The sequence below is a fragment of the Bemisia tabaci genome, chromosome 6, assembly GCF_918797505.1.
Source record: "Bemisia tabaci chromosome 6, PGI_BMITA_v3".
Taxonomy (NCBI): Eukaryota; Metazoa; Arthropoda; class Insecta; order Hemiptera; family Aleyrodidae; genus Bemisia; species Bemisia tabaci.
Genome location: NC_092798.1, coordinates 13165053 through 13192771, shown reverse-complemented (window position 1 = coordinate 13192771; position 27719 = coordinate 13165053). Strand labels below are relative to the sequence as shown.

Genomic DNA, 27719 nt, shown 5'->3' with positions numbered 1-27719 from the left:
CGAGCCGTTTAAGAATGGCGAGCTTTGAAAGTTTTAGGCGAGGGGTGCGCGGCATGAGGGGAGCCGACCGGAGCAGGGCCGCACAGTGGGTCGGGGGAGAAAGTTTTTGGACAAGCTGATCGTCAAAATCTTTGAAAATCTCCGGTTCAAAGGTTTTCCGTCAGTGGGTCAGGTTAAATGATCTGTTCTTGAACAAAATCTCACCATTTAACCGTCATAACTTTTCGCAGCGCGTTCGCTGGCAACGTACGCAACTACTATTTTGTGCTATTGCTTTCCGGGTGACTGCCGGTGGGTATGTTGCTGCCGGACCGCCTCCACGTAGGCAATTTCTCGTACATTGTCCGTCCACAACCTGGTCAATCAGCACAGTAATGGGAATCCCGCTCGCCGCACACTCTCGCGACAACGTGCGCAACTTCTTGCTCACGACTCCACTTCTGTTTCAATTCTTCCCTATCTTTGAGGTTATATTTTGTTGTTAGTGAAATTTTGAAATTCAATCAATTATTCAATTATTATTTATTAGTTATTATAGTTTGTTAGTCAACGGTTGATCGCGTCTCTCAACAGAGATTTTTCTCCTGCGCTTAGGAGAACATCTTTCCCTTACAGATTGATCCCCCCCCCCCCTTCGGAAAATACACTCTTCCCGCGGTGGACGCGCGGGTCGCTTAAGAAGACAGAACAACTGGAATGGACACTCAAACTAAAAAGCGCGCGCGAAGCGCGCGTCTACAATACGCGCGGGAAGCGCGCGTCCTGGGGGGGCTTGGAGGGCGAAGCCCCCCCCCCCCCCCCAAAAACCAATTTTTTCAATTTTTGCTTTATCATGTTCGTAGATTCGTCGCTTGTAATATTTTCGTCGCTTTTGACTTTGAGGCAATTGGCTGTTCCAATGTCATTAACTTACGAGACGGATGCAATGTCTGTGCACCCTCCTCCACCCACTTTTTCCAGATGTAAAGCCTATTACAATCTGCTCTGGGATGCAACAACGATTTTCCTTCAATTCCGGGAGATGCCACTGTTTTGCCACGCGAGTTTTCTATCTAAATATCACGAGATGTTCGCAATATTTCCAGTGGATTTGTCAAATCAAGGGATTGCACCCCTCTCTTAAATTAATGACATTGAAACAGCCAATTACCTCAAAGTAAAAAAGCCACGACATACTTGCCGGTCGAATCTGCTAACATGATAAAGCAAAAATTGAGCACCGACCCGCCGCTCGGTGGGCCTGCACGGAGCTGTAATTTTAAAAAAGCAGTGAATTTTTTGGAAGTATCTGTAATTTCTGAATTTAGCGACCTTCAAGAATCCCTTTGTGCTTTTGCGGTGAAATCGATGCACCAGAACATGCCTTTTTTATTTTGTATATTAGTTAAGACAAATTTAGAAAAGTTAGGAAAAGAGTTAAAACAGAAGATAGATAAGAATAATATATTAGATGTAATGCTTAGGAAAAAAAAAATTACACACACATTAGATACTAAGAACAAATTCTATGAGGAAAAAACTAATATTGTAAATAAAGTTAATAATTCTCATCCCGATGTAATACCTGCAGGTGGTTCCGGGGCACCTCCACAACATTAAATTTAGATTTACTAGTTGAAATACAGATAATTTTATGTGCGCAAATGTTAGAGCCATTAGTTTAATACTAGAATACCTAAACTATTAATCTTGATATTAATGTTACTATAACGGGGCGATAGCTATGTCTACGGACAGATTCCGTCCCATTCTTTGTATATTTGTTTTGTAATATATATTGAATGAAGATAGAAGGGGAATGTCCCGGATATTAAAAACAAAATCCCTGAAAACTTATTTTGCAAGGTTTGAACATTCAATCCGTTTTAATAACACCCAAATCTGGCTTTGGAACCATAGTTTGACGCGCGAAAATCAGTCGGCGCGCGTATAACTTCAATTGCTCATAACTCCGGAACCGTTTGGTTCCCCAGCTTAATGGACCACTCGTTGGCTACGGATAAAGACGAACGATTTAGAAAACTGGGTTTGGTTCAAATAAAAAATTGAGATCTTTGTGCATCCTTTGTTTAAAAGAAATTTACTAGACGCAAAAACTGAAAAACAGCACATATATGTCCACTTGGAAATGTGATTTCGGGATTTTCATCTTTAGAATCTTAAAGTATGCAATTTTAGACGATTTTTTGTCCAGACCGGACCTCAATAATCAATATCTTTCTTTTTTCGAGAGATATCGAGGTTCTCAGTTTAAAAACTCGGTTTAAAAATCTAAATGTATCATAATTTTACTTACACTTTTGGAAATTCTACATGTAAAGACATTAATGACTTTAGCAGCTAAATGTCTATGAACAATAATAACTAATTGACTAATACTTAAATGTGTAAAATGTTAAATAACTAGATACAAGTCACACAGAATTATATTATTGCATCTACATATTGTAGTAAAATTTGAGGTATTTTCCTGGACTTCGACGTAAATATCTATATAGCTGCCGATTGTCTTATTAAATTATCTAACGAACTAGTCACAAGTTATTATATCTAAAAAAATCCAAGTAAACATTGCTTGAGAATACTCCCGGCAAGATTGCAGCCACGCCCATCCGTTGCAGGGTGGGTAGGTACGTTACGTCTTCATATTTCTGTTCATCGTTACTTTTGATGTAGCACCAAACGTTTGGCCTCTATTTCTTGGAGATCCCATTGATGTTCCAGAAGATGACCGAGGTAACGTTCGTGACGTTTTTCTGGAAAAGCACTTGAAACGCATGTCAGATACCGCTCCTTCACACGGCGTGTAACGAACCGCCAGATCATCAATTTTTACAGAATATTTGCCAGCTCCATTTTCTTCCAATATTGATTCAAAATGAAGCTGAAAATTTAAAATCAGATTTTAAGTATACTAACGCAGGTTGATACCCTAGTATTTCATGGCTAAACCTTTAGATGCGCAAGCTGGGTCAAATTAACCCAAGATTTGCTAAAAACACGTACTCGGCAAGTTGTATGGGGCCAGTGCATACAACCGTTAGATATATGGACTGCATTTTGCAATTTGGAACTATAAATTCTAGCCCGATTTAAAAACAACGTATGTGCCATTAGTTTCCCTATGCACATAAGTGTTTTCCCAGAGGAGCCAGAATTTATAGTTCCAAATTGCAAAATGCAGTCCATATGTAAGTTTCCGAACGAATACATTGTAAAAGAAGAATCGGATCAAATTGAAAAGAAAAACGAGAAAAATCTAGTGGTTCGAAATTTTGTTTTGACAACCACCCTTAAATATCCCAATTTAGGTTGAATTGAGCCCTACTATCTGTTCTGCGGAAGTTATGTGGACAATAATTACAAGTTTTAGATAAAAGTTATACAATTACACCCTGAAAAAGAATCAGACGTCAGATTGAAAAAAATAAAAAAAATTGATTGTCAACACATCCGCAGATAGGCGAGACGTTACCGAACCTCGTTTTTGCACTTTCCTACCAAATCTGAGCGACAACTCTCATCGGCAGAAGAGAGCAGAGCATTGCGAGTTAACATCTGTTCCCATGGCGCCTTCAATTTTTCAGATGCAGCACGGACATCCATCAAGCACGAATTGTCGTATCTCTGCGCCGTCATCAATGCGCGTCCTTTCCTTTGCTCTATTTCCAGGTTGTGTTTTTTATTTGAAAAGGTGCTGAAAGGGCTACGCGAGCAACGTGGCCGAAGATAGAAGATGCGTTCTGCAGTGGCGTGGCGTGCTTTTCGTTCTATAGATTGATTCGTCATTTAAACCTATATGGAAAAGGATCGCTAAACAGGGTTTTCGCAACGAACAACCTAATAATCGATTCTTTACCACGGATTCAAATGGTAAAGTATCCATATATCTCAAAGCACGCCACGCCACTGACGTACTGCCGTGATAGCGAAGTGAGCAGTAAATGCAAAAATGAAGTTTTGAGAAAACGGGCTCCGAAACGTCTGAACGGAAAATTGTATTGAAAGAAGCCTCCGTTCTTTGTCAAATTGCCGCTGATCATCCGTGAGACTCCTATAAATCGCTTTGATAATTACAAATTGACCAATTATATTTCAATTACATAAAAAGGGTATTTTTCATTCAAGGCTGGTATTAGGCAAAACAGCCGTAAGTGATTTCTTCTGCATGTTTTCTAGGTTGCGTTTTGGACCCACAACAAACGCATTTTCAGATTAGAAATTGGCAGAGGAGAGCGGCACACTACCTGAAAACACTAGCTGTTTTCATTGGCTCTCTGGAGGAATAATGTCACCTACTCTGCCATGCTAAGGAAGAACGCCGTATGAACATTCGTGAGTTGTCAAATTTCCTCCGATAAAATGCTCATTTTTCAGGAAAGTTGTGAACATATTTCCTTGAAATTTTCAGGGTCTATACGTAAAATTGCAAACAAAATTATCCAGAAAATTGGAAGGGATATATTTATAAGTTTACTAGAAAATTCGTGTTCAATCGAAGGAAATTCGGCAACGCCTGAAGGTTCATACCGCGTTTTTCCTCAGCACAGCAGTACTGCTGTATTGCCAACATTAGAATCAGTGGCGATTTCACAAGTTGACAACACTTTTATTCCTCCATTCGAATCCATTGAAAACATCGATTTTAAGCGAGGCAAGCTGCCTCACCAAGAATCGATTGTTTTAATACACATTTAAATGAAGGTGTATCAGTGTTGCGAACCATCAAAAATCGCCACCGAATACAGTGCAGCAGTGCATCGCTTAAAAAAACTCACCAAGAATGGACTTTGGACGTTCACAGGGACAGATGCTCGGATCCAGCGATTATTACGAAACTCTTCCAGTCTTCTGGTGTCCGTACTCCATATTTCCACCCCGGGCGAGGATGTTTCGGTGAACATGATGGCATCTAGAGGCGAATGCAGGCTCCTCATCATCAACTGATGTAACACAACAAAAGGAATCGAAGGATGAACAAGATGACACTTAATCTCTTGAACTGAAGCATGTGGGTCATTGCACGTCAAGACACGGGGTCTGGTACACGACAATAACCATAAAATTGGCTCGATTTCGATGTAAAGTGTCTCTCCATCATTCTAAGAGACTAATTTGGAGGATCCTCTCCATCCCTCTCCCCTCCTCTCCCCCTCCCCCACCCGACACTGCGTCCACGAGGGGGACGGACCGACCTTTGAAAACTGTGATGAATTCGAGAAATATTCGAAAAAGCCTGCTTCGACGATTTCTGGACTTCCCACAGTGGCAGTTAGTGGTGGTTCCCACCATTTCTCAAATAAGAGTTTCTAGAGCAATTTTTCATATGAAATGTAATGTGTAGAATAATACATAAATATGTAGTAAAAATGGGGCCATCAATGAAATGACTTTTTTCAAAATAAATTTTCGCCATCTCTAAATATTTAAACTGAAATCTCCCAGAAGTTGTATCTCCGAATTCGATTTTTTTTTCTCTAGATCACGCTAATGATACAAACTTTTGAGTTCTATGTTTTTTACTTTTTATAGCTATAGTAAACGGCTAAGGGCGTTAAGACGGGAAAGTAAGCCTAAAACAATCACAAGGGTGATTTCACGATAAAAGGAATAGTCGTGTCGCCGTGGGTTTTAAACGACCTACAGCAAAACGATTGAAAACCAAAGTTGATAAATCAATAGAAATGATGTTCCTGGACTTATCCATGCTAAAAAGTATGATATATTATGATTGTTTTTAATAATATGAGACTTTAAAGGCCGAAATTGTCCGGTCGGTTACGCGTCGCCAACCCGATTTCGAAGCAAAAGAGCAAGTTGCGGTAATAAATCAGTACTGATCATGGATTCCTTGGCAATGTTTGCCGAAAGGAGACTCTAATGTGTTCAAGGTGTTGCACATTCCTGTTAGCTACTCCTGTTATCGTGGAATCGCGCGCACAGATTGATGAAGGAAAGTAACTTTTCACATGTTTAGCGAGGAGTCTCCACAACGGTTTCTCTTGTTTCCAATTTGATTTCCTAGATCAACTTAAAATTTTAAGTAAGTGACACCTTATGCATATCAATTTGTTATAGGGGCCCAAGAAAAATCGAAATAGGTCAAAAATACTGAAAGTTGATGAATATTAAAAACATAAAAATTACCCTACAACCGCTCATTAAAAGGCAATTTAGTGTGATTACGAACCCTTATTGTGTGAAGTCCTTTATAATTCTTCCTCAGCATGTATTTGAAAGTAACACATCCTTCTGGACCACGCTTTGTATCGAGAGGGCTCAATCCGTAATAACCGACACTCCATGTGCGATCCTCCATCCTGTCATTGCATTCTTTTTTAGCCACGATGTAGTACCAATTCAGGATTCCCCCTATCGGCAAAATGACCCTGGTACAATGTTGGTAGCGCTTCGAGACAATCATGTCACTAAGCTTATCACATGCTTGATATGCAAGCTTTGGACAAGCACTAAAGGACCTAGGCTGGGAGATAGAACAGCCAAGATTATCCAAAGCTTGGAGAACCAACATTGTGACATGTTTGTTTTATCAAGGTCAGGCCATTTTCGAGCAACAACTGCTAAGCTTGTCAAAAGCTTGCCTGAATGGCGGACGGGCCTTGAAGAAGCAAGCTGGATCCGAGCTTGCTTTTTCAATTTCTCTGCCTAGGTCCTCTAATGCTTGTTCAAAGCTTGGTTTAAGATTGTTGCAAGGTTGCTTTTACCTATCTACAAGTACACTAAAGGCATGGACGTTCTAAAGCGAATTCCTTCCAGACCATCTTCGTCGGGGGCCCGTTATATACGTGGTACTAAACTTACCTTATTAACATTCGCAATACTTGTAACCTTACGTTCCACCATATCCTAATCCGAGCATCGTCGTGCTAGAACAAATATTCTCATCAGGGCAAGGCTGGAGCTCAGCTGAACACAACCTTCGCCAAAAAATCGGGGAAGTGTATTTCAAATAAGAAAATACTGGAAAGTAGAGGACTTTCTGGTCTGTACTTTCGCAATATGCTTGAAACACATCTGCACTGTACATACCTACATATGTAATATCAGATGTTACAAAAAAGCGAAACAAGTTGCAGAATATTGCCTGAAATTGGGATTAAAGAGAAGTCGAGCGTCAGCGCACCCTGGTGGCTGATCTGCGTACTACACTTTGCGCCAGTCCATGGTTGGTGCATGATTGGTTTGTCAAGGTTTGGTCCTTTGGTCCTTTGGACTCCATGCTGGTTGCTGAAATTATCACTTCTTCGCTTGAACATGGAGTCCAATATTAAGGAAACCTCCCTTCGTTCTAGTGTCCATCCAATATGCTTCATCGTAATAGAAAGTCGCATCCTTTTCTAACCTAATCTAACTTTAGTTGACCTAACCTAAACCTAACCTGATCAAAGAAAACTTTTCTACGAGAACTTATTTTTCTTATTTTTTTGGGCAAAAATTGTCTTGATAATTTTTTGGACGTTATGCTCTTCTAATGTCAGAGGATATCTGCATCCCACGATTTTGGACGCTATGCTCACTTTGATTTTTCAAAAAAATTAATCCATCATTTCGTCGTTTTCCGCACGAAAGAACGTAACTACATTTCAATGTTGCCAAATTTCCTTTCGTAAATTGCATTTTAACCAGAAAAGTATTGGGCATTTCTAACTGAAAATTTCACTGATTTTTCTTCCGATTTCATGCAAAAATCAGACAAATTTGGATATAAATTGCACACTTACATTTTTGTAAAATAAATTAATTGTTGGAGTCAATTTGGCAACCTTGGATTGGAGTTACGTTCCTTCGTGCGGGAGACGACGATTTAAGTGAGCATGGAGTCTAAGATCTTGGAAGTGATGAGCAGCAGCATTATATAGGTGAGCATGGAGAACAATATCATGTATCATGGACGTAAAGCTGAGGTGCTGATGTGTCATGTGAAAATCAGTACTGACGGTTATCTTGATTGTAGTTGTTTTTCCATGGAATCCACTCCCAAAAGCTGTAATCATCATACAGTCCTTTAAATCCGCACCTGTGATCATCAAATGAACAGGCAGTGTCAACCGGGAATCTTGGCTTTTGATTTGCTTCTAAAAAAAAGAAGGGGAAAAAAGTGAGAAAAAAATATTTTATCTTTGATTGAAAATTGTAAAATTAATAGAATTTCAATTGAAATTCAGATGATACTCAAGAGCTATGATCTGTTTAATCTGATCTAATCTAATCTACAGTAATGACATCTTCAACCATAAGCATAACATATCACTGGTCGCACATAGCAAAAAGGAATTTTCACTTTTAACATAAGATATATTACTTTCAAAGAATGTTGAAACCATAATTTATACCGACAGCCTATAAGTTTGAAAATATGTCTCTGATTTAACTGTCAAAGTTGAGATTCTCATTCAACCAAAGGTTTCGATAATGACTAATTCAAACTTCAACATAAAATCCAAGTCAAGAAAAAAACAAGAGAAAAAAATTAAAAGTCAGAAAAAAAAAAGTCCACAAAGTTCAATGACTTGATTCATGAATGAAATGTTTTTTTAAGAATGAAGGTAGTAGTAGTGTGCATTTATTTTTGAGGTGGTTCCCATGAGAAGAAAAAATGTGGACACAACATGTCCACAATTTTGACAATTTTGGACATATTTATGGTTGGACATTGTGTCATGGTAGTATGTAAACCAATTTCCATTTTCCATGCCAATTTCCATTTAAACCATGGTCATTGGTCTCATGTGGACTTAATAAAGATTGGACTTAACGTTTAGTGGACATAAATAGCGGTGGACATTTATTTAATGGACGAAAGGTAGGTGGACATAAAGTCCTGGAAGCCTATGTCCTATCGATAGCCAAAATAAATTTCCAAAAATATGAAAAAAGATGGAATATACAAGCATCAATAACATTCTCAGGATCATTGAGGGATTCAATGGTAATTATATACTTTACGACGACAAGGGAAACATATTTATAAAGAATGATTCACGAAGGATAATTTTCTCAAGACTATCGAGGAAGTCATTAGTAATTTTACTTTACTCTTCGAAGTAAAACAATTTTAAGGTGATTCGATGGACGCTATATTTTGTGTTGCATCAATTCGTTCCATAATTTCAGCTACTCGTCATTTTTATCGAATTTTAAGATCGCACTTCTGTTGTCATGAGACTAAAGAATTCATGTACCAAATTTGACAAAGAAATTCAACGTAAAAAAGGCGTGGTTTTTTTAGAGGAAAAACATCTCATTAGATACTGATATCGAAACTGAACTCGAATGCGATATTTTTCCTCTGAAAAAACCCTGCCTTTATTACGTTGAATTTCTTTGTCAAATTGGGTACATGAATTCTTTAGTCTCATGAAAACAGAAGTGCGATCTCAAAATTCGACAAAAATGACAAGTAGCTGAGATCAAGGAAGGAATTGATGCGATGTATCGCAAGTCGGTCTGACACGAAAAATGGCAACCGTCGAATCACCTTAAACACATTCAAGCAGTAAAACAATTTTTTTTTTTGTATAAGAAAAGTACCTCACGAATTACCGAACTGTTTAGTGGAATCACATACGTAAGAGAAAAAAGTAGAAAGATAAGACCGGAAAAAAACTTAGCTAAACCACCCAAAACACAGAAGAATTCGTCGCCAAGTCGCGAAAAAAACTGGCCTGAACTGGTCAGAAAACTGAAAATGGTCGAAAGAAAAAGTGGAGAAAAGGCAAATGGGAAAGCGGTGGAAAGTCGGAATGGAAAGCGGAGGTGGAATAAGAGGTCTGTATGAGAGGGGGTGGCGGATTGAGAAGGCGCTGAGTGCGCATGCGCAGTGAGGGGTGATGAATGCTGTAGAAGTGATTGCGGATATGCCCAGCGTTAGGTTGTTACGCGTTCCGGCTTACGATCTTACATTATAGAGAATGATACGATCTAAAGTAACTTACCGTCACACCGGTACAAGTCCCGAATTCTCGCCACATCACTATCGCTCAGTTTTTCATTAAGTGAGTCTTTTAATCGTACACTTGACCTTTTGGATGTAATGGTTTCCTCGTAACCTGCCTGAACGGTAAAAAATCGGAAATATGTTTTTTGTAAATTCAATGATTCCTTCGATATGCAGAGTTATAGAGCATGTCGATAAACTCATCCCTTCTATCTCTCTTTTCCCGCTATCTCTCATGTCTCACTAAGGCGTGACCCCGATGGATTGGGGTATGAGCGAACTCATTTTTGACACTACACTGGGTGACGCAACAAAAAAAAGAGGAAAAAAGCATGTCGATGGCAAAAGTAAAAAACGCGTATCTGCGATCGCAACTTTGTTAATTGCCGCCCATGCTTTCGCTTTTGAGGCAAATCAAAAAGATTCGTTCTTGGAATCTTCTGATTTTCCTCACTCGTATATTGGAAAGGGTGAAAGTCCTACAAACCAATATTTTAAGGACAAAAAAAAATTCCCATAAGTCCTTGAAGGGGATGTGAGCCAGTATTTTAGGGCCGTATCGAGGAGGGAGCACGCCTGATAAATCTTAAAACATTTGTAAGAAAAATCGTGTTTTTGTAAAAGTGTTTTGCAGGAAAACGTGATTTGGAAATAATCTTGTGCCCCTTTCCTCGATTTTGCAATCCCCTTTTGAGGAGCTGCTCACCTAATGACAGCTTTAGAACCGAAAAAATCACTGGTAAAAGAAACCTCTTGGTTCAAGAGTGCAGTTTCTTGTCAACGGGTTTAAGAGTCTGGACTCTTTTGTTTCAATGTAAATTCCGCTTGAATCCGGCGACAAGAAACTGTACTCTTAAGTCAATGCAACTCTCGAATGTTCACACGGCGCTCTTCCTTAGCACGTATGATTATAGCCATATCTCTAATGGACTCAATTAAGGGGCGGCCGGGCGGCCTCCCCCTCCCCCCCCCCCCCGGGCCTACTCAGGCGTGAGAGCCGATTTTCGACAAAAATGCGTCGCATCATCGTGTTCCTCGAAATTAATTTTGCAATAAATACAAACAAGCGGGTGCCATAGACCACCCTGTGCTAGGCTTCTTCTCCTTATTTTAAGTCGCTTGATGTCTGAAATTGGTCGGTTAAATAGGGAATGGACTCATGAATCCCAAGGGACTTAAAAACCACGAGATTCCGATTCCGGAGGCCCCAGTCCCTCTTTGACTCCCCTTTCCCAAATATCAACCGACCTAAAATAACCAAGATCCCCTGTGTGCCTATGCTGCAATATCGGGGGTATCTAAAGCCCTAGGCATACCTTTCGTGTGCGTCCCTGGAACAAAGATAGAGCGGAGTTAGAAAAGAAAATAGGGAATAAGATAAACAAAAATACATCGTAAATATTATGTTAGAAAATAAATTTAATTTAAAATGTACTTATTATTATATCAGAAACATCCTAGAAAGAAAAAACAAAATTATGCACATAACAGTACCACCAATCCAAACCTAATCCCCCGAAGTAGTGTCTGAGACCAGTCCCGGAGCTGGCAATAGAAATATTATAGTTTAATCAATTTATTAACTAGTGCTAATGTAATACAAATAGTTTACGATACAGAATAAAAGGAATAAATTAAAATGGATAAGTTAAGTAATGACTGTGAAACTATCACACGCACCTATCTACTCATGTACGAGGGGCGTTCAATAAGTAAGTATCCCCCCTCTCTAAAATCGATTAGAATGGACCAATTTTAAAAAACTTGGGCTCAAAATCTTCCTTAGGATATTTTGAGTTCAACAAAACAAACCGCAACAAAATCGGACTATGTGCGGCCGAACGCGAGCCGTTTGAACGCGCCGAGGAGCTCGACGCTCCCGCCGAATCTGCGAGGATTTGAAGTCCGCTACAGGAGAAGAGCTTCTCTGCCAAAGCCTCAGTCGTTCATCACTGACGAAAAATCAAAGAAATTTTTGTAGAATAAGGGGCTTACCTCACTTCTCCACATAAGCAGCTCGATCCAAGCAAGTCTGATACTGAGACTAAGACTAAGAGAACAGCTTTTGGATGCCTCGTGCGTGGAAGTCTTTCAGCTGACCGCGGATGAAAGAGTGGACGGCTTGTTTTGACCTCTTCCACTGATTCAAAATTAACTCCTCCGAGTTCAGATTTCAGATACGATAATAAATGGCAAACCAGACCACCATTTATTCCCGTTCCTGAAATCTGAACTTGGAGGAGTAAATTTTGAATCAGTGGAAGAGGTCAAACAAGCCGTCCACTCTTTCATCCGCGGTCAGCTGAAAGACTTCCACGCACGAGGCATCCAAAAGCTGTTCTCTTAGTCTTAGTCTCAGTATCAGACTTGCTTGGATCGAGCTGCTTATGTGGAGAAGTGAGGTAAGCTCCTTATTCTACAAACATTTCTTTGATTTTTCGTCAGTGATGAACGACTGAGGCTTTGGCAGAGAAGCTCTTCTCCTGTAGCGGACTTCAAATCCTCGCGGATTCGGCGGGAACGTCGAGCACCTCGGCGCGTTCAAACGGCTCGCGTTCGGCCGCACATAGTCCGATTTTGTTGCGGTTTGTTTTGTTGAACTCAAAATATCCTAAGGAAGATTTTGAGCCCAAGTTTTTTAAAATTGGTCCATTCTAATCGATTTTAGAGAGGGGGGATACTTACTTATTGAACGCCCCTCGTATAATGCACTTCTTCTCTTTTTCGGGTATAACCACTGTCAAGTTATATTCCAAAATGTAAAAGAAACCAATAAAATTGCTAATTTTCAATGAAAAAAATAAAAAAACCAAAATAAAAGCCTGGCTTGGGTTGTCTATGGGGCAATCGAAATCGGGTAATCGAAAAACTTCAAAATATTATCACATTTTAACGGGTAAATTTCTCAATTTTTAATTTTTTAAAGGACATTTAGGTAGTATAAAATGGGACGGGGCTGCCCACGTACAAATCTCAATATGTTCATGGTAACCCCCTGATACCACTATTCGTACTCTGAGGACAGGACACGCGTGTTGCATATGCAAAAATGGAAGGCACTGCGGTCCCCCTAGTCCATATAGCAGTTCTTGCAGCAAGACCGTGAGTGAATGTTTTCATTTTCTTTATTGACACCGTGTAACGACGAGTAATTTGGAATTATAGGTTGGCTGCTCTTTTAGGCCCTAACTTCATTTGTGGAGGCATCGGTGAAGGCCGGGTACCAACCCATAACCTGTTACTAGAGCACCTACATAGGGAAAGTACAAACGGATTTGTCGGAATATGGATAGCTCTTAAGGCTTAAAAGAACAACTAATCTTTGAAAAGGGAAAATGCCATTGCCAAAATGGCATTGCCAATCTTCCGATATCAAACCAAAACGGCCACGAATGATTACACATAAGCGCTCATCGGCAAAAACGAGTAAATTTATGCAAAAACTAAGTAAAATTCGTGCTTTACCAACGACGGATCGCGAAAAATGTAGTAGTAAGTCTATGGCTAATTTGGATTCATAGATTGGCTCCTTTTATGGCCCTAAGAGCTCCATCGCCTATTCTCAAAATTACCTACATGTCCGCACTCTCCCCATACCATACGGCAGTAGTGCTCTATACCCGTTACGAAAAACTGCTACGGAGATGCAGGTTGGATTGAATTTGCGGGCCTACTCATTTATATATTAAGATATCTAAACGTTAAAAATACGCATAAGCTTAGCTTACCTTTCCAAACATATTCTTAGGCCACATCATTATAGAGTCTGGATCAAAAGGCTGTCCCAAAAAATTGAATTTTTCCGTCGGGATCTTATCAAATTTTCTCTTTAAACTTTCCTGTGAAAAACATAATAAGACGAATAAGGAAACAACTTTTGTCATACGACCACATTAAATTGATGCTAGAAATGAATTTGAGTATTGCATATTTGGCGTACCGAGAGGGGTACATGACATTTTCAAAATCCTTCAAGAAAATTCTCCGAAACCCATTTTCTGGCTTCTCTGCGCTCATTGCAGAAGCCGGTGTTCAACAAAGCAAATATACTCTGTCTCACGAACGACGATCCCTGGAAAATATAAGGTAAGTAGTGAAAAACCCCGTAAATGACAACACTGGAGACCGTTCGAGAAGCGAGGCAGCCAGGACAATGCGCAGGTACCGCGCGGCCGGACTTTGGGTTTGCGAGACTTCTATTACACCCATGTCCCGTCAGTTTTCTCTTTCTTATCTGAGTCAGTCAGAATTTGTTTTTCTTCAATTTTATAAAGAATCATGTTTTAAGTGCGTCAACTGTTACAGTATAAAAACCTAAGCAAGGTGATGTAAAATTATCAAAAATGGAGCAATTTTGACGATTTTGGCATCTCAAGATGACACGGATCATTATCGGATCTTGAGATGTCAAAATCGTCAAAATTGCTCCAATTCAGATAATTTTACGTCACCTTGCTTGGATTTTCATGCTGCGTCGTGTGATGCAGTTAAAAGTCCATTTTCTCTGAGATTAAAAAAAAAAAAATAGTACTCCTACTAATACGGGTTGCTCAACGGGAGAAGAATTAGGTATGTCAAAGGCTTCTGGAGTCTCTTCATTGAAATGCCTCGTCCAAGTCATTAGCGGTGTTGCCGTCGACTGCAAAAATGACCGTCGGGCCAGGGATCGTCGTTCGTGAGACAGAGTATAATCCCTCAATTCTTATGGGCGCTTACGCGCCATTTCTTTAACAGAGGCGGAATCAGCAATTTGGCAGCACCAGATTTCGTCCATTTAAACCTGTGGTAAGTAATCGATTCTTGTCGGAGCAACATACATTTCCATAGGTTTAAATGGACGAAATCCGGTGTTGCCAAGTTGCTGGATCCGCCAATATTCTTAAAACGCAGTCAATTCAAAGCCAGACCAGACATTCCTTCAAACATTCCCGTGCTGAGGAAAACCGACGTATGAGCCTTCAGACATTGCCAAATCTCCTCTGATAAAATATTTAATTTTAAGAGAACATAATATGCGCATGTTTCCTTGTAATTTTCGGATATCTTAGATTAAATAGACCGCTGGACGAAGTACGAATTTAAACATTCTCATACATGATCTCTCTTTAAAATTTTACGTAGAACAAGAACTGCGCAACGAAAATAACTGATTTTAACACCAAACCAAAAAAATAACGTTTTCCTTGGCATTGCTTACGAAAAATTTGAATATTTCGCCCACAAGATGATTTTTGAGACGGTCTTTTTCAGAACAATATACAAGGGAAAATACTGCTAAGTTCGCAAAATCATGATTATTGATTTTAATTTCAGTTTTGTCAGTTTATTTTAATTTGCAATTTTTTTTTTTGTTATAGTAATATTTAGCAGATGAGTAAAATGATGTACTAGCAAATTTATTAGGTTTGGATTATCAACATTTGTATTTTTAATATTTTATCTTATTTTATTTATACATACATATAAGTCGCTTTACAGCACTTCCTCGCGCTCTACGACGCTCTACTGCGCTTATTTTATTTATTCTTTATTAAAATTTTAAGTTTCGTACATTTACTGAAATTTTGATTGGATAAAACAGGCATGCATTTTTTGGATGAACTAAATTTTAATGCTAATTCGAAAAAAAATGGGGGCAAAGTAAAACAAGTTAGTAATTGCAACACATAGTGTTGCATGATCTTGCCCATAAAAAAGATTCTTTGGGAAAATTGGCCTCTTATAATTTTTTTGAAAAAAAGCAGGAGTATAAATAAATTAATCGTTAAAAATAATAAAAGTATAAAATCAATCAGGAAACCATTTTTATAAAATGAGAATGTAATAAACACTTCTTATAACAATTTGTATTTCAAAAGCTACGCACAGTTTTTTGAGAGTTTCCGGGAAGTTTCCGGAATGATTTAAAATAAAATCACAAGAAATTTTGACGCAATATTTTCGTTCATTCTATTTTCTTTTTATTAAACCAAAATTAATTGTCCGCGAATTATGTTTCAGAATTATTGCATCGTTTAAACGTCGATAAACGGCATCCAAGTTTCTGAATCGTTGTAGTTAGTGTTGGCAGCCCGCACCGTGCTGTGCGCTTTAATCGTTTGCACTGCGTTTGGCGCAATGCGAGAGGTATTCATGCAGGCTCGTAGGCGCTAATATACGTGTCGCGCCGACAGCACTGTTTGGCGAAATGCGTGCAGTATTCCCTCAGTCTTGCAGGCGCTTACATGCCTTTAACGCCGGCCGCAGTGTGTTTGGCTCGCCTTGTGTGTGAACTCGCGGTAGAATAATCGCGGCATCGAAATGGGGCCTAAAAAGCCCCAAGCCGTGGGGCTTAAAAGCCGTATATAAGCATACCAACGTTGCCTCGTTTCTCCCGGTAAAATATTTTTTCCGAGATAGGTCAGGAAAGTTCTCTATGTTCACTTTTTTAGATTGAATGGACCATGGAACAAAGTATACGAATTTAAGCACTCTAGTACACGATTCTTCGCCAGAATTTCACGTAGAACACGATTCGCGCAACAAAAACTACTGAAATCAACTCCTAGCTAAGATATCAACGTTTTTATCGTGCATTGATAACGGGAAATTTCAATTGCCTGGTCACAATAAAAACAATTCCCAACGCGAGTCAAATCGTGCACTACCACGGCTGTAGCAGACTACTCAATCAATGCTTGTTTCTTTCTTTCCCACACTGCGTTGATCAAAAAGTATACAGCTTGCCATAGCTGAGCCAAAGCGTCAATATTGAGGTTGCCATATTTTCATATCGCTGAGACTGCCATAAATTAACATATTGTCTACTACTTCATTGCGAAGAAAATCGTCTAAAAAATATGAAGGAAAATATTCCCAATTTTTCCTATAAATTAGTTTTCATTGGGGAAATATGATAAATGGCAACGTCTGAAGGCCGTCGTTTCTTGAATCTTTTCCACTGAGTGCGACTGAAAATGGGTTACGTTGTGATTTAGGAAGTATAGCCTTTTACAAAGCACCATGAAGCGAAAAAATGTATGCAAACCTCCAGTAAAATTTAGCAGTATGACTTTGAAATGGATCCTTAGAAAGGATTGCAATGAAACTTGACTGAAGAAAGTTCAAAATAAGAGCAAAGAAACGTCATGATTTTGACAGTCTTTCAGCTGGGCACGGACCTACCTTCCAATGTGCAAAAATCTCTCGATAAATTTTATTTCGTATTTTTTCATTTTTTGTGACGGCAAATCATTTGCACCCATGACAGGGATCTGTTTCCAAAGTTATATACAGCTAAATACCAGAAGTCCGTAAACATTTTAAACTCAAGATAATATGTTTAAGGTCTCCCATGCGAAGGAGCTGTTAAGAGGTCGTTCAAGTATTATGTAATGCACTTTTTCTGACTTTTGGCCCCTCTCCTCCTCGTTGCGCACCCGTAACGTAGCCCTACACCCCCTTCTGAATTACGTAACGTTGACCTGACCCCTCATCCAATTTTCAAAAAATCTTCAACAACTTTCAATTTTTTGCACTCTTGCACTTTTGCACTCCGGCTGTGAGAAATCTACTTTTACGTTTCAACAATTTTGACACGGATTTCAAATTGCGAAGTTCCACGAATCTTCCAATCAACGCGGGACCCTTTACACCTCTAGAACATTTCAACACGCACACCATCAGACCATCACCTATTTGCAAGGTAATGTCTTTTTTTTACTCTCATTTATAATTGCTGCGACGTTGCCGATTTGTCTTCTTTTTCTCACAGCCGGGAGGGAATCGGGCAGTGGCCGGTATGACACACCGTAAAACTAGCTCAACTCCCCCTCCCACCAAAGTGTGTTACATAATAATTGAACGACCCCATGAGGAATGACTATGAATACGATTCTCAGAGGTTAAATATTAACTTGAATCTTCAGTTTAAAGCTACTCACACTGTATATATTTTTTTGTGCGACTGAAATAGTTGCGTCTCTGTCCGGGCGTAGGGCTTCGTCCTGTAGACCTAGGACATGGCCCAGTTCGTGCAGGATCACTCCGGTTTGCCAATAATCCTGGTGGATTTCAAGTCTTTGCTCCTGGCGTGTACGCCGAACAAATGAACAGGAAGTGGGTCGCGGGGCAGGAAGTGGGCTGTGAAGAAGAAAAGAGTTTTTGAACAAGACCTTGAATTTAGAGTGAAAGTTACTGCTACAGCACACTGGAAAAAAAAACACATTGGATCTAGAGTCCAGACTCTTGAAAACATTGACAAGAAAAAGGACTCTTGATTCAATCAGATTTAAGCTTAAATCAAAAGAAAATCCGCTCAAATTAAGAGGCTTGGTTCTTGATTTAAGCTTAAATTTGATTGAATCAAGAGTATTTTTTCTTGTCGATGTTTTTAAGAGTCTGGACTCTAGATCCAATGTGTTTTTTCCAGTGCTTACCAAAATGCTGCCATGCTAGAACGCCGTAAATCCATCAAGAATTTCTCGCGGCTTCTGGAACTTACCACTTTATGAAATAAAAATTGTTTTACCCATGCACCCTAAATTTTCAGGTCAAGTTCTTGATAGTATTTGCGAAAGAATTTTGTAGAAACACTGTCCCAAGGTACACATAAAGTTTTCTGCTATGATGCATTGTTTCCAAAAAATTTAAAATGGGTTTACGGCGTTTTTGCGTTTTTGCGTTGCACGGCAGAATGAGTCTCTCGTAAACTGCTGATAGAGCGAGAAGAATAGTGGTTTCGCACTGCGTATCATTTAAAAATGATAATGAATGTATCGGGGAGGTGTTTTCTGCCACTATGGAAAACTGCCCGCCAACGCGTTGAATTAGAAAAGGAGAGTTACAAACTACGTCAGAATATCTTTTCCGCACGAAGTACATTCGTGGTAATTTTCCGATTATCGTTGCCGCACAAAATCCTTTTCGCACAAATCAGATCTCAAACATCTGGCAACATCGCACAGCAGCCGAGCAGGACAAACATGCTCCCATTTACTGTTCGACTGCTGAGTGAGGTGAAAAAAATTTTCAATCTTTGTTCGCTCATTTTTTTTAAAAATATTCCTCATATATTTCTCGACCTTGCCACATACTACAGTAAATTATTCAAAGGTTAAATGATTTTGTGCGGCAACGATAATCGGAAAAATTGTCACAAATGTACTCTGTGCGGAAAAGACAGTCATCCCGAACTCCGCAGGTTATGCAGAATGGAGTAGATTTCAGACTTTTTTTTATGTGCTCAACGTGATTTTCGTGAAATGGGTCTGTTACACGTAAAAGACTCAGCCAATTTTATACACTCTCTGCAAGTAAATTCTCTCGAAAATCACGTTTGAATCGCAAAAAAGTCTGAAATCCACTCATTAGCACGCAACGCTAGTGTAAAATGTTCTTTCACTGAACCGCGTACGTGGGCAATTTTTTTTGGCGGCTGGCAGTCAAGTTCACCCGGAGAGAGACCTAACTTTAATAAACCAGCAATCTCAGGAATTGTCATAAACTTTCGTTGTGTAATATTCCAGTTGATCCAAAGCTTTTTTTTTTTGTACAATACAGGAAAAAAAGGAAGGAAACGCTTGAAAACAGTTGAAATCATAGAATAGAAACAAGACGACGGTTCCAACGTTAAGTCGTTGGAGAGCGTTCACTGTAGCACCTCGTCAATATGTAAAAGTGGTTTTGCGCGGACGGAAGAGAGCGCTGCAAAACGCTGTTGAACTAAACGTGAAGCGTAACCTAGGAAACATACATTTATATAAGAAATGACTTTGTTTTCATAGAGTAAAATATAGGGGGTCATTAGAGAAGGGGTACTTTGTACCCAACAATTTTTTTAGATCTCCGACGACTAAAAATTTGAACGATCCTTGAAAGAGTCATTAAATAATAGTACGTTGCAGAGTTTTAAAACGTAAAGATATTAATTCCTCAAAGACAAGCCTACAGGCATTACATAAAGTGGACAAAATAGGAGAGAAAAGGTAGAAATGGTGCATAAAAAAATTGAGAAACTAGGTATTGCTTCCCGCCACGAAAAATGGCGCCGATTCCCATGGAGCAGTGCGGGCTTTTACCAATGGATACATTAGTAACATACCCGATGCATAACGACGGGAAAAAGCGTCCACTACTAACGTGGTGAGCGCTCAAAATTAGAGAAATCGTTTATTTCCTTGGATAAGTTTTCCTCACTCCTCTGCCTATACAAACCTGGTTGGCGGTGACTGAGAAAAATCGCCCGCAGACGCGGAAAACTCGGAAAAGCGTGTTATAAACTACGCATATTGCACGCTAAGGAATAGATATTTGACTTTTTTGATGTGCTCAACGAGATTTTCGTGCGTTTTTACCCGTTTAACTGGCAAAGGCGTGGAGTGAATTGCGATGTATCGATTGTTATGCCATTCTAAAGAATCGATTGATAAGGTGTTCGCTGCGAACACCCTGTTTACCGATCATTTTCCATAAGTTTAAATAGCCTGAAAATCGATAAATCGCAAAGCACGTCACTGGTAACGAGTATATTCTTATGGCCGTATTTTTTGCGTGCGCAACAGACCCATTTTACGTGCAGCAAGTCTATTCATTTGGCTGTATCTATTATTACTTGCATCAGGCCCATTGTGTGAGTACGAAAGCATTGTTCACTAAGAGTGAATGAAACTGAAACAAAATGACTAAAAAACAGGACTCACGTAGCTTTTGCCAGCACAAAACGCACATAGTCTGTTTCTCCACTCCGTTCTTTAAATCGAACACAAGTTTCCTCCATGATGCGCCTCATGGCGTCTATTACGATTTTGCAGTTGTCGGAGGAAGGATTCGGACATCCTGGAATCGGAGAGTAAAGAAAACTAACCATCAATAATGCAGTTCCTTTCCCCCCTTTCTTTTCCTCTTTCAAATGCTCTGATGATTTTTTCTGATGCTGGTCTGTGTATTCTTTCGAGCAATCCTACGCGAAACTAAACTTTCTTTAAAGCTCCAGCTTAATTTAACGCAACAAGCGTCACCTGAGGCCCATTGTGTATAATTCACAAATTCAGATTTTTTCGATGGCCTAAGTGCGAAATCACGTTTGCCCATTGCGGAGTTACAAAACGGCTCCTAATTATTCTTTTCGCAGAAAAACAAACCAACTTTATGGCTTGAAATCCATACGGGATATTCTACTATCAGAGAGGAAAAATCAAGATGGTTTTCAAGGATTTACGTTGCCTAGCCTTTCGAAGAAAGATAAGATTAGAAGGGAAGTCTGTAACGTCACAGATGGAGGTACGAGGTTTCGCACGATGATCATCAATATCTTGTATTTTAGCTCTAAATTCCAGCGGGCCGATTATTGAAATTGATAGACAAAGCTATAGACAAAGACGACAAAAGGGATTTGGAGGGATCCTCTTGGTGGAAGCAGGTGATGGCAATGGACATAGGAGGTAGGTAATGGACTAATTAACGGCAACCCACTAAAGACCCGACAGTTCGTCCATTATTTTCTTCCTTAGTCTACAAGAACCAACCATGTCAACCAATAAGATCGCTTCATACTCCCTATGTCTTCTTTGTCTATCGCCTTGTCCATCAATTTCAATAATTGCCGCGCAGCAGGACTCATTATCGACAGTGAGACTGCAAGGACAGTGGACACGGCGCACAGTGGAGCGAGTCAATGGAAGAGGTCGGACAAAATTTGGAAACTTTAAAAGCTTATAACTCCGTTTATACAGAACTTTGAGGTTCTGAAAGTGGTTCTGTTGGTTTTCTTGTGAAATTCCCTTCAAGAATCATCCTTTAAAGTTTAAAATGTGACAAAGTAAACATGCAAATTTGCAGTTTTAGTAAACAATTTCATGTCCGACCTCTCTAATTGACTCGATCCACTGTGCGGCGTATTTCAGTATGCGCCGTTGCAGATTTCCCGTCATAATTTATTTTTAATCTATACTAATAAAGCAGACTTCACGTTGATTGACTCACTCACTGACTGACTGACTGACTGACTCACGTATCAGCGGATCTCGTGAACGGGAGGCCGTGTGACCCTGAGATTCCGCACTGGGATCCCTCTCTACCCCGAGGCGCCGGATAAGGGAGGATTTCGCGATCCGCCCGCCGGTTCGCGGGATATCGCGGTTCGCGTGGGTCGATTTTTCCGTAAGAACAACGGGTGCGAGAGAGAGTGCGAGCGAGATAGAGCGATTTCCGCGTCTCGCGCTGGAAGACAGCTGATAAATTTTACGTACGTTCTTCTGGTACGCGCAACGGGTGCGAAGAAGATGGAAGGAGTTCGGCGTCCAACGAGTGCGAGGAGGATGGAACGAGTTCGGCGTCGCGCTGTTGGAAACGCCGCGCCATGATTTTTGCGAGCTCCGACTCGTGCATCCGTTGCCGGGCTACTCTCTCAGGGATGTGAAAATCTGGAAAATCTGTCTATGCATCGGCATAGAATAAAGAGACTGGCTTAGTCTCTTCATTCTACGGCATTGGTTCGCGATTTTCGCGATTGGTTCGCGCATTGGCTCGAGTGCCCTTCCGTTTTTGTTTTTTTTTTTGCAAGATTAGTGAAAAATGTGCTCCGCGGAACCGTTCGTTTCGTTTTGTTTTGTTTTGTTCTTTTTTTGAAAAAATTTACCTGCTCAAGTTCGAAAGTAAAAAAAATGTTGTGATTTAGTCTTCACGTCGCCTGGGGTTACTTTTTGTTACTTTTATCTTGTTTTGAAATGATTAAGGCAAATTCTCGGGAAATTTTGAGAGAAGCTGTTGTTTGGCTTCATTAATAAAAAAAATAAATAAAAATGGAACATAAAGACGGTGTGCAACGCTTCAATCGGAGGAGAAGCGGGGGTTTCGCGCGCATTTCATCAATATTTGACTCCGATCGTGGAATCGAAACACATGAGTCTTACTTGCAAAATTTTAAATCATCGCTAATGCTCTTTCTTTTTTTCTTTTTTTTTTCTTTTTTTTTTTTTTTTTTTAATTTCAAAACATTAAATCTTATATAGGGAAACCGATGGTTACATCCCATAGTTCTCGTGAAATTTAGATTGGATTCTTCCAATTCGTCACTTTTAACAAGCAGAATTGAAGTGAGAAACTATTTGAACTCCGGAGTAGGTATGCGGTATCATACAAAATTGAAGGAAAATCATACGTTTTCGCCCATCTCAAGTAACAGATGTTTATGAGTTTTATGCGCACATTTACGTAGTCTTAATTGAGTCAGAAATTCGCGTGTATGCCACGATATTGATGTGAATAACGCGCAATTGTGACGATCTTAAAAATTCGCTAGGAACACGACGTATTTGCCGTGATACCGTGGTGATTATCGTGTAATTTCTAATTTGTTTTACAAAATCCCTGGAAAAATCAAGTTTTCTCCGCGATGTAGATGACAAACCCGCCATTGCTGTGAATTAAACGAAACCGCTGGCTAAATCCCGTAATTTTCGCGGCTGAAACTCACCAGCTAACTTCAATTGAACATTGAACTGACAAAAGTAACAAATCTTCATGAAAATAACCAACTTTTGATTGGGTATTTTTTATTATTATAATTATCATGTGAGCTTATTGTAGAACGGACCAAAATAGCAGCATACTACTAATCTCTACTTTTTAAACAAACCAGTGCGTCTCGCCAATTTTGAAATAGTAGATAATAATTCAGAAACACAATTAGTAACTGATCACTAATCACAGTGATTGCTGATGGTGGGGTTTTCCTGTGCGTAGCACGGGTTTCCTGCTTAAAGCAGACTTCACGTTGATTGACTCACTGACTGACTGACTGACTCACTCACTCACGTATCAGCGGATCTCGTGAACGGGAGGCCGTGTGACCCTGAGATTCCGCACTGGGATCCCGCTCTACCCCGAGGCGCCGGATAAGGGAGGATTTCGCGATCCGCCCGCCGGTTCGCGGGATATCGCGGTCCGCGCGGGTCGATTTTCCCGGAAGGACAACGGGTGCGAGAGAGAGTGCGAGCGAGATGGAGCGATTTCCGCGGCTCGCGCTCGAAGACAGCTGATAAATTTTACGTGTGTTCTTCTGGTGCGCGCAACGGGTGCGAGGAAGATGGAAGGAGTTCGGCGTCCAACGAGTGCGAGGAAGATGGAACGAGTTCTGCGTCGCGCTGTTGGAAACGCCGCGCCATGATTTTTGCGAGCTCCGACTCGTGCCTCCGTTGCCGGGCTACCCTCTCAGAGATGTGAAAATCTGGAAAATCTGTGTGTTCATTGGCATAGAATAAAGAGACTGACGTAGTCTTTTTATTCTATGGCATTGGTCTCCTCTGCGCACATTGCCGCTTGCTAGATTGAAGGCGTTCTATACTGTGCTGACGGCTCGGTCACACTGCGCCTGTAGTACAGCGACAGCGGAGCAAACAGAACATCGCTCCGACATTCTTCACCTGCTTGAAATGAAGCGAGAAACTATTTGAACTCCGGAGTGGGTATGTGGTATCATACAAAATTGAAGGAAAATCATACGTTTTCGCCCATCCCAAGCAACAGATGTTTATGAGTTTTATGCGCACATTTACGTAGTCTTAATTGAGTCAGAAATTCGCGTGTATGCCACGATATTGATGTGAATAACTCGCAATTAATTATAATGATCTTAGAAATTCGCTAGGAACACGACGTATTTGCCGTGATATCGTGTAATTTCTAATTTGTTTTACAAAATCCCTGGAAAAATCAAGTTTTCTCCGCGATGTAGATGACAAACCCGCCATTGCTGAGAATTAAACGAAACCGCTGGTTAAATCCCGTAATTTTCGCGGCTGAAACTCACCAGCTAACTTCAATTAAACATTGAACTGACAAAAGTATCAAATCTTTATGAAAATAACCAACTTTTGATTGGGTATTTTTGATTATTACAATTATCATATGAGCTTACTGAAGAACAGACCAAAATAGCGGCATACTACTAATTTCTACTTTTTTATCAAACCAGTGTGTCTCGCCAATTTTGAAATAGTAGACGATAATTCAGAAACACAATTAGTAACTGATCACTAATCACAGTGATTGCTGATGGTGGGGTTTTCCTGTGCGTAGCACGGGTTTCCTGCTAGTTTAAAAAAAAAAAAATAAAATAACATCATCTCTTGAAAACTTCCTTGATTTTCTCTCTCTGTGTGGAATATGCTCTGAAAAAAAAGATTAGTAGAAATGACCATTCCTTTGCGCTGTATATCACAGAGCGTGAATTCAAAGTCGATTCTATCAGAGGAATGGTCACCTATACCAGTAGTAACGTTTACCTTTCTTCTGGTAGAATCGACTCTGAATTGACGCTGCGTGAAATACAGCGTGAAGGAATGGGAAATTCTAACAATTTTTTTTTCAGCGTTTGATTGAATAAATTAAGAGTGAAGATTGTAAAAGCACTGCAAACGAGCTATGCGTTTTTGTAACTTCGCCGTCGAACTGCAGAAACGTTCTTTTGGGCTCTACGAACCATACGCTTAAATTTTACCTATCACGGGAACTGGCGCAGGAAGAGCGCACCCCATCTTTCTCCCTGCACATAGTTCTGTTTGGAAGAAATGCGTCCAATTGAGCCATCAAATTGGGCCTCTCATTGGTTGCATCCTCACCTCAGGTCTTTTTCCACCAATCAGAGCTTCAGTTCGATGGCTCAATTTGATCGTGTAACTGGACCTTAAGAGTTAGATATATTCATTTAAAACTTACCCGTCGAGTGGTCCCACTGGTAGATGACGCCTCCTCCCTTCCATATATCTTCCCAATTTTTCAGTCGTTTTTTAGTTCGTAACTTTGGAACAGATCAAGATAGAACGACTAAAATAACATATTATTTTGAAGAAATTTTAACATATCGGCGGTGAAACTACCAAACCACGTATCTCGGTTTGCGACGTCGCAGACTTCCCGTCATACTTTATTTTTTAAATGAAAAACTACTTAACGTCCAGTCTAGAAAATTTCTGCGATTTTTCCTCTTCGTGCGAAGAAAATTCTGTGAAAATTTCGAGTAATGATATTGATTTGGTCTACTTCAAAAAAATAAAATGTGAGCGTAGATTTTTAAACACGTACCGCAAACGAGATACGTGGTTTGGTAGTTTCACCGTCGATATGTACATTTATGTGGCTTTCGACTGTACTCGACATAAACCGTTGTTCTGAACAACTTTGCTCCTGTTGTCTCTTATTTTTCCAGGGATAGTCATATCTTCCCCTCCTGTTCCTCTTTCTATCTCTCCCTCTCTCTCACTACGAAACTTAATTTAAACAATACTTTTCATGAAGCCTCAATTGCAATTCGTATCTAGGGCGAGGTCCTTAATAAGTTACGCGTGGCACCTTCACTGGAAAAAAAATCACATTGGATCTAGAGTCCAGACTCTTGAAAACATTGACAAGAAAAAGGACTCTTGATTCAATAAGATGTAAGCTTAAATCAAAAGGAAATCCGCTCAAATTAAGAGACTTGGTTCTTGAATCTGATTGAATCAAGAGTATTTTTTCCTTTCGATGTTTTTAAGAGTCTGGACTCTAGATCCAATGTGTTTTTTTTTCCAGTGTCAGGTAGTGTTCAAAAGATAGCTCTGGATGTTTGAGCATGTCTTGGACCTGAAGGGACATTTCCTTTCTTCTGTTTCATACTTCTTTCGGAGCCAGATTTTATTTTGTAGTAATTATTTTTTATTCATGTATATATAAAAGCACCAATGTAATAATTATTATCATACCTTCGGATTGGAGCGAAATTCCGCGAATTCATCGGGGGTGCCACCTTTAATGCTGAAGACCTCCTCGGCTGCGAGAGCCAGGAGCAAAGTTTTAAAAATTAACATCGAACGACTGAGATTCACCGACTTAAGTTACAAACTGAATAAAACCCAAACCGTTCTTCTGACGGGAGAACTGCTTCTATCCAGTTACATCGGGTTTTTTTTACTATTTTATGATGTGCATCGCCTATATCGTGCTGTAATTATACTTTCGTAGATGAGTCCTGTATTGCCAGATTTAATCTTGAGATATTGTGTTAAATGTTCAACAAGTTAATGGGAGGATACCGGCTCAATTTCACTACAAAGTGAGTGCCATGATTTTTTTCCTTTGAATCCAACTAGTGGCGGATTGAGGGTGTAATTGAGGAAAATATTCCAAGAGCCACTCTAAAAGCACTTAAAATTTTATTCGTTCATATCCCAGACCGAGACAAAAATCGATTTACCTGTGGTAAATGCACATTTTTTTTGCGTCGTGATCACTAATTTTCGCAGAATCGGTGGCAGAGTCTAGACTGAAACTTTCAGTGGAGAAATTCGGGAAACGAAAGGGGGCTCGAAATTTTTTGAATAGCAGTTACTCCTGGACCGCAAGTTTTGGTTGTTTTCACCCTAAGGTGCCCGATACAGGTCAAACTGATCCGGATCGTCAAGGAATTTTTGACGATTTGATGCAATATTGATGCCTACGAAAATAATGTAATGTGTCCACTTCAGAGTAAAAAGATTTGAATCCTTCCAACTCATCGCTCTGGACATTTGGATGTAATAACTTGAAGTCTCATAACCTTCTGGTGCGTCGTTTCTAAGCGAGTCATATCAAGATGGCCCACCTTCTCTTCGATACCAATGAAATATGCAATAACCGGAGCACAATGCCAACTCATAGCTTAAGAGACAGGAGACACGTACAATTCATCTCTGGACCATTTTTAGTATCGATATATTCCTTGTAGTCGTTCTAAAGATAATTTAGAGGTTTTTAGGTCAGATGTTTT

The 27719-nt window shown here is 39.8% G+C and overlaps 2 protein-coding genes across 3 annotated transcripts in view; both read right to left on the bottom strand.

The window, feature by feature from the left end:
• Positions 1-27719, bottom strand: part of LOC109041644 (protein D3) — a 427804-nt gene that overhangs the window by 257501 nt on the left and 142584 nt on the right. The window lies entirely within an intron of this gene.
• LOC109035728 (tolloid-like protein 1) lies at positions 1430-26839 on the bottom strand. Its single transcript, XM_072301609.1, has 11 exons — positions 26677-26839; positions 25655-25736; positions 20638-20773; positions 17881-18079; positions 13687-13797; positions 11275-11289; positions 9957-10074; positions 7959-8096; positions 6191-6372; positions 4779-4943; positions 1430-2884 (listed from the first exon to the last, which is right to left on the bottom strand). The coding sequence occupies exons 1-11, from the start codon at positions 26779-26781 to the stop codon at positions 2636-2638; spliced, it is 1500 nt and encodes a 499-aa protein (XP_072157710.1). The 5' UTR covers positions 26782-26839; the 3' UTR covers positions 1430-2635.

Excerpts from the sequence above, each read along its gene's own strand:
- LOC109035728 (XM_072301609.1), bottom strand. The coding sequence starts at position 26,781 with ATGTTAATTTTTAAAACTTTGCTCCTGGCTCTCGCAGCCGAGGAGGTC. Across the intron at positions 25,737-26,676 it reads AATTTCGCTCCAATCCGAAG|TTACGAACTAAAAAACGACT; the intron begins GTATGATAATAA and ends TCTGTTCCAAAG. Across the intron at positions 20,774-25,654 it reads CCAGTGGGACCACTCGACGG|GATGTCCGAATCCTTCCTCC; the intron begins GTAAGTTTTAAA and ends CTCCGATTCCAG.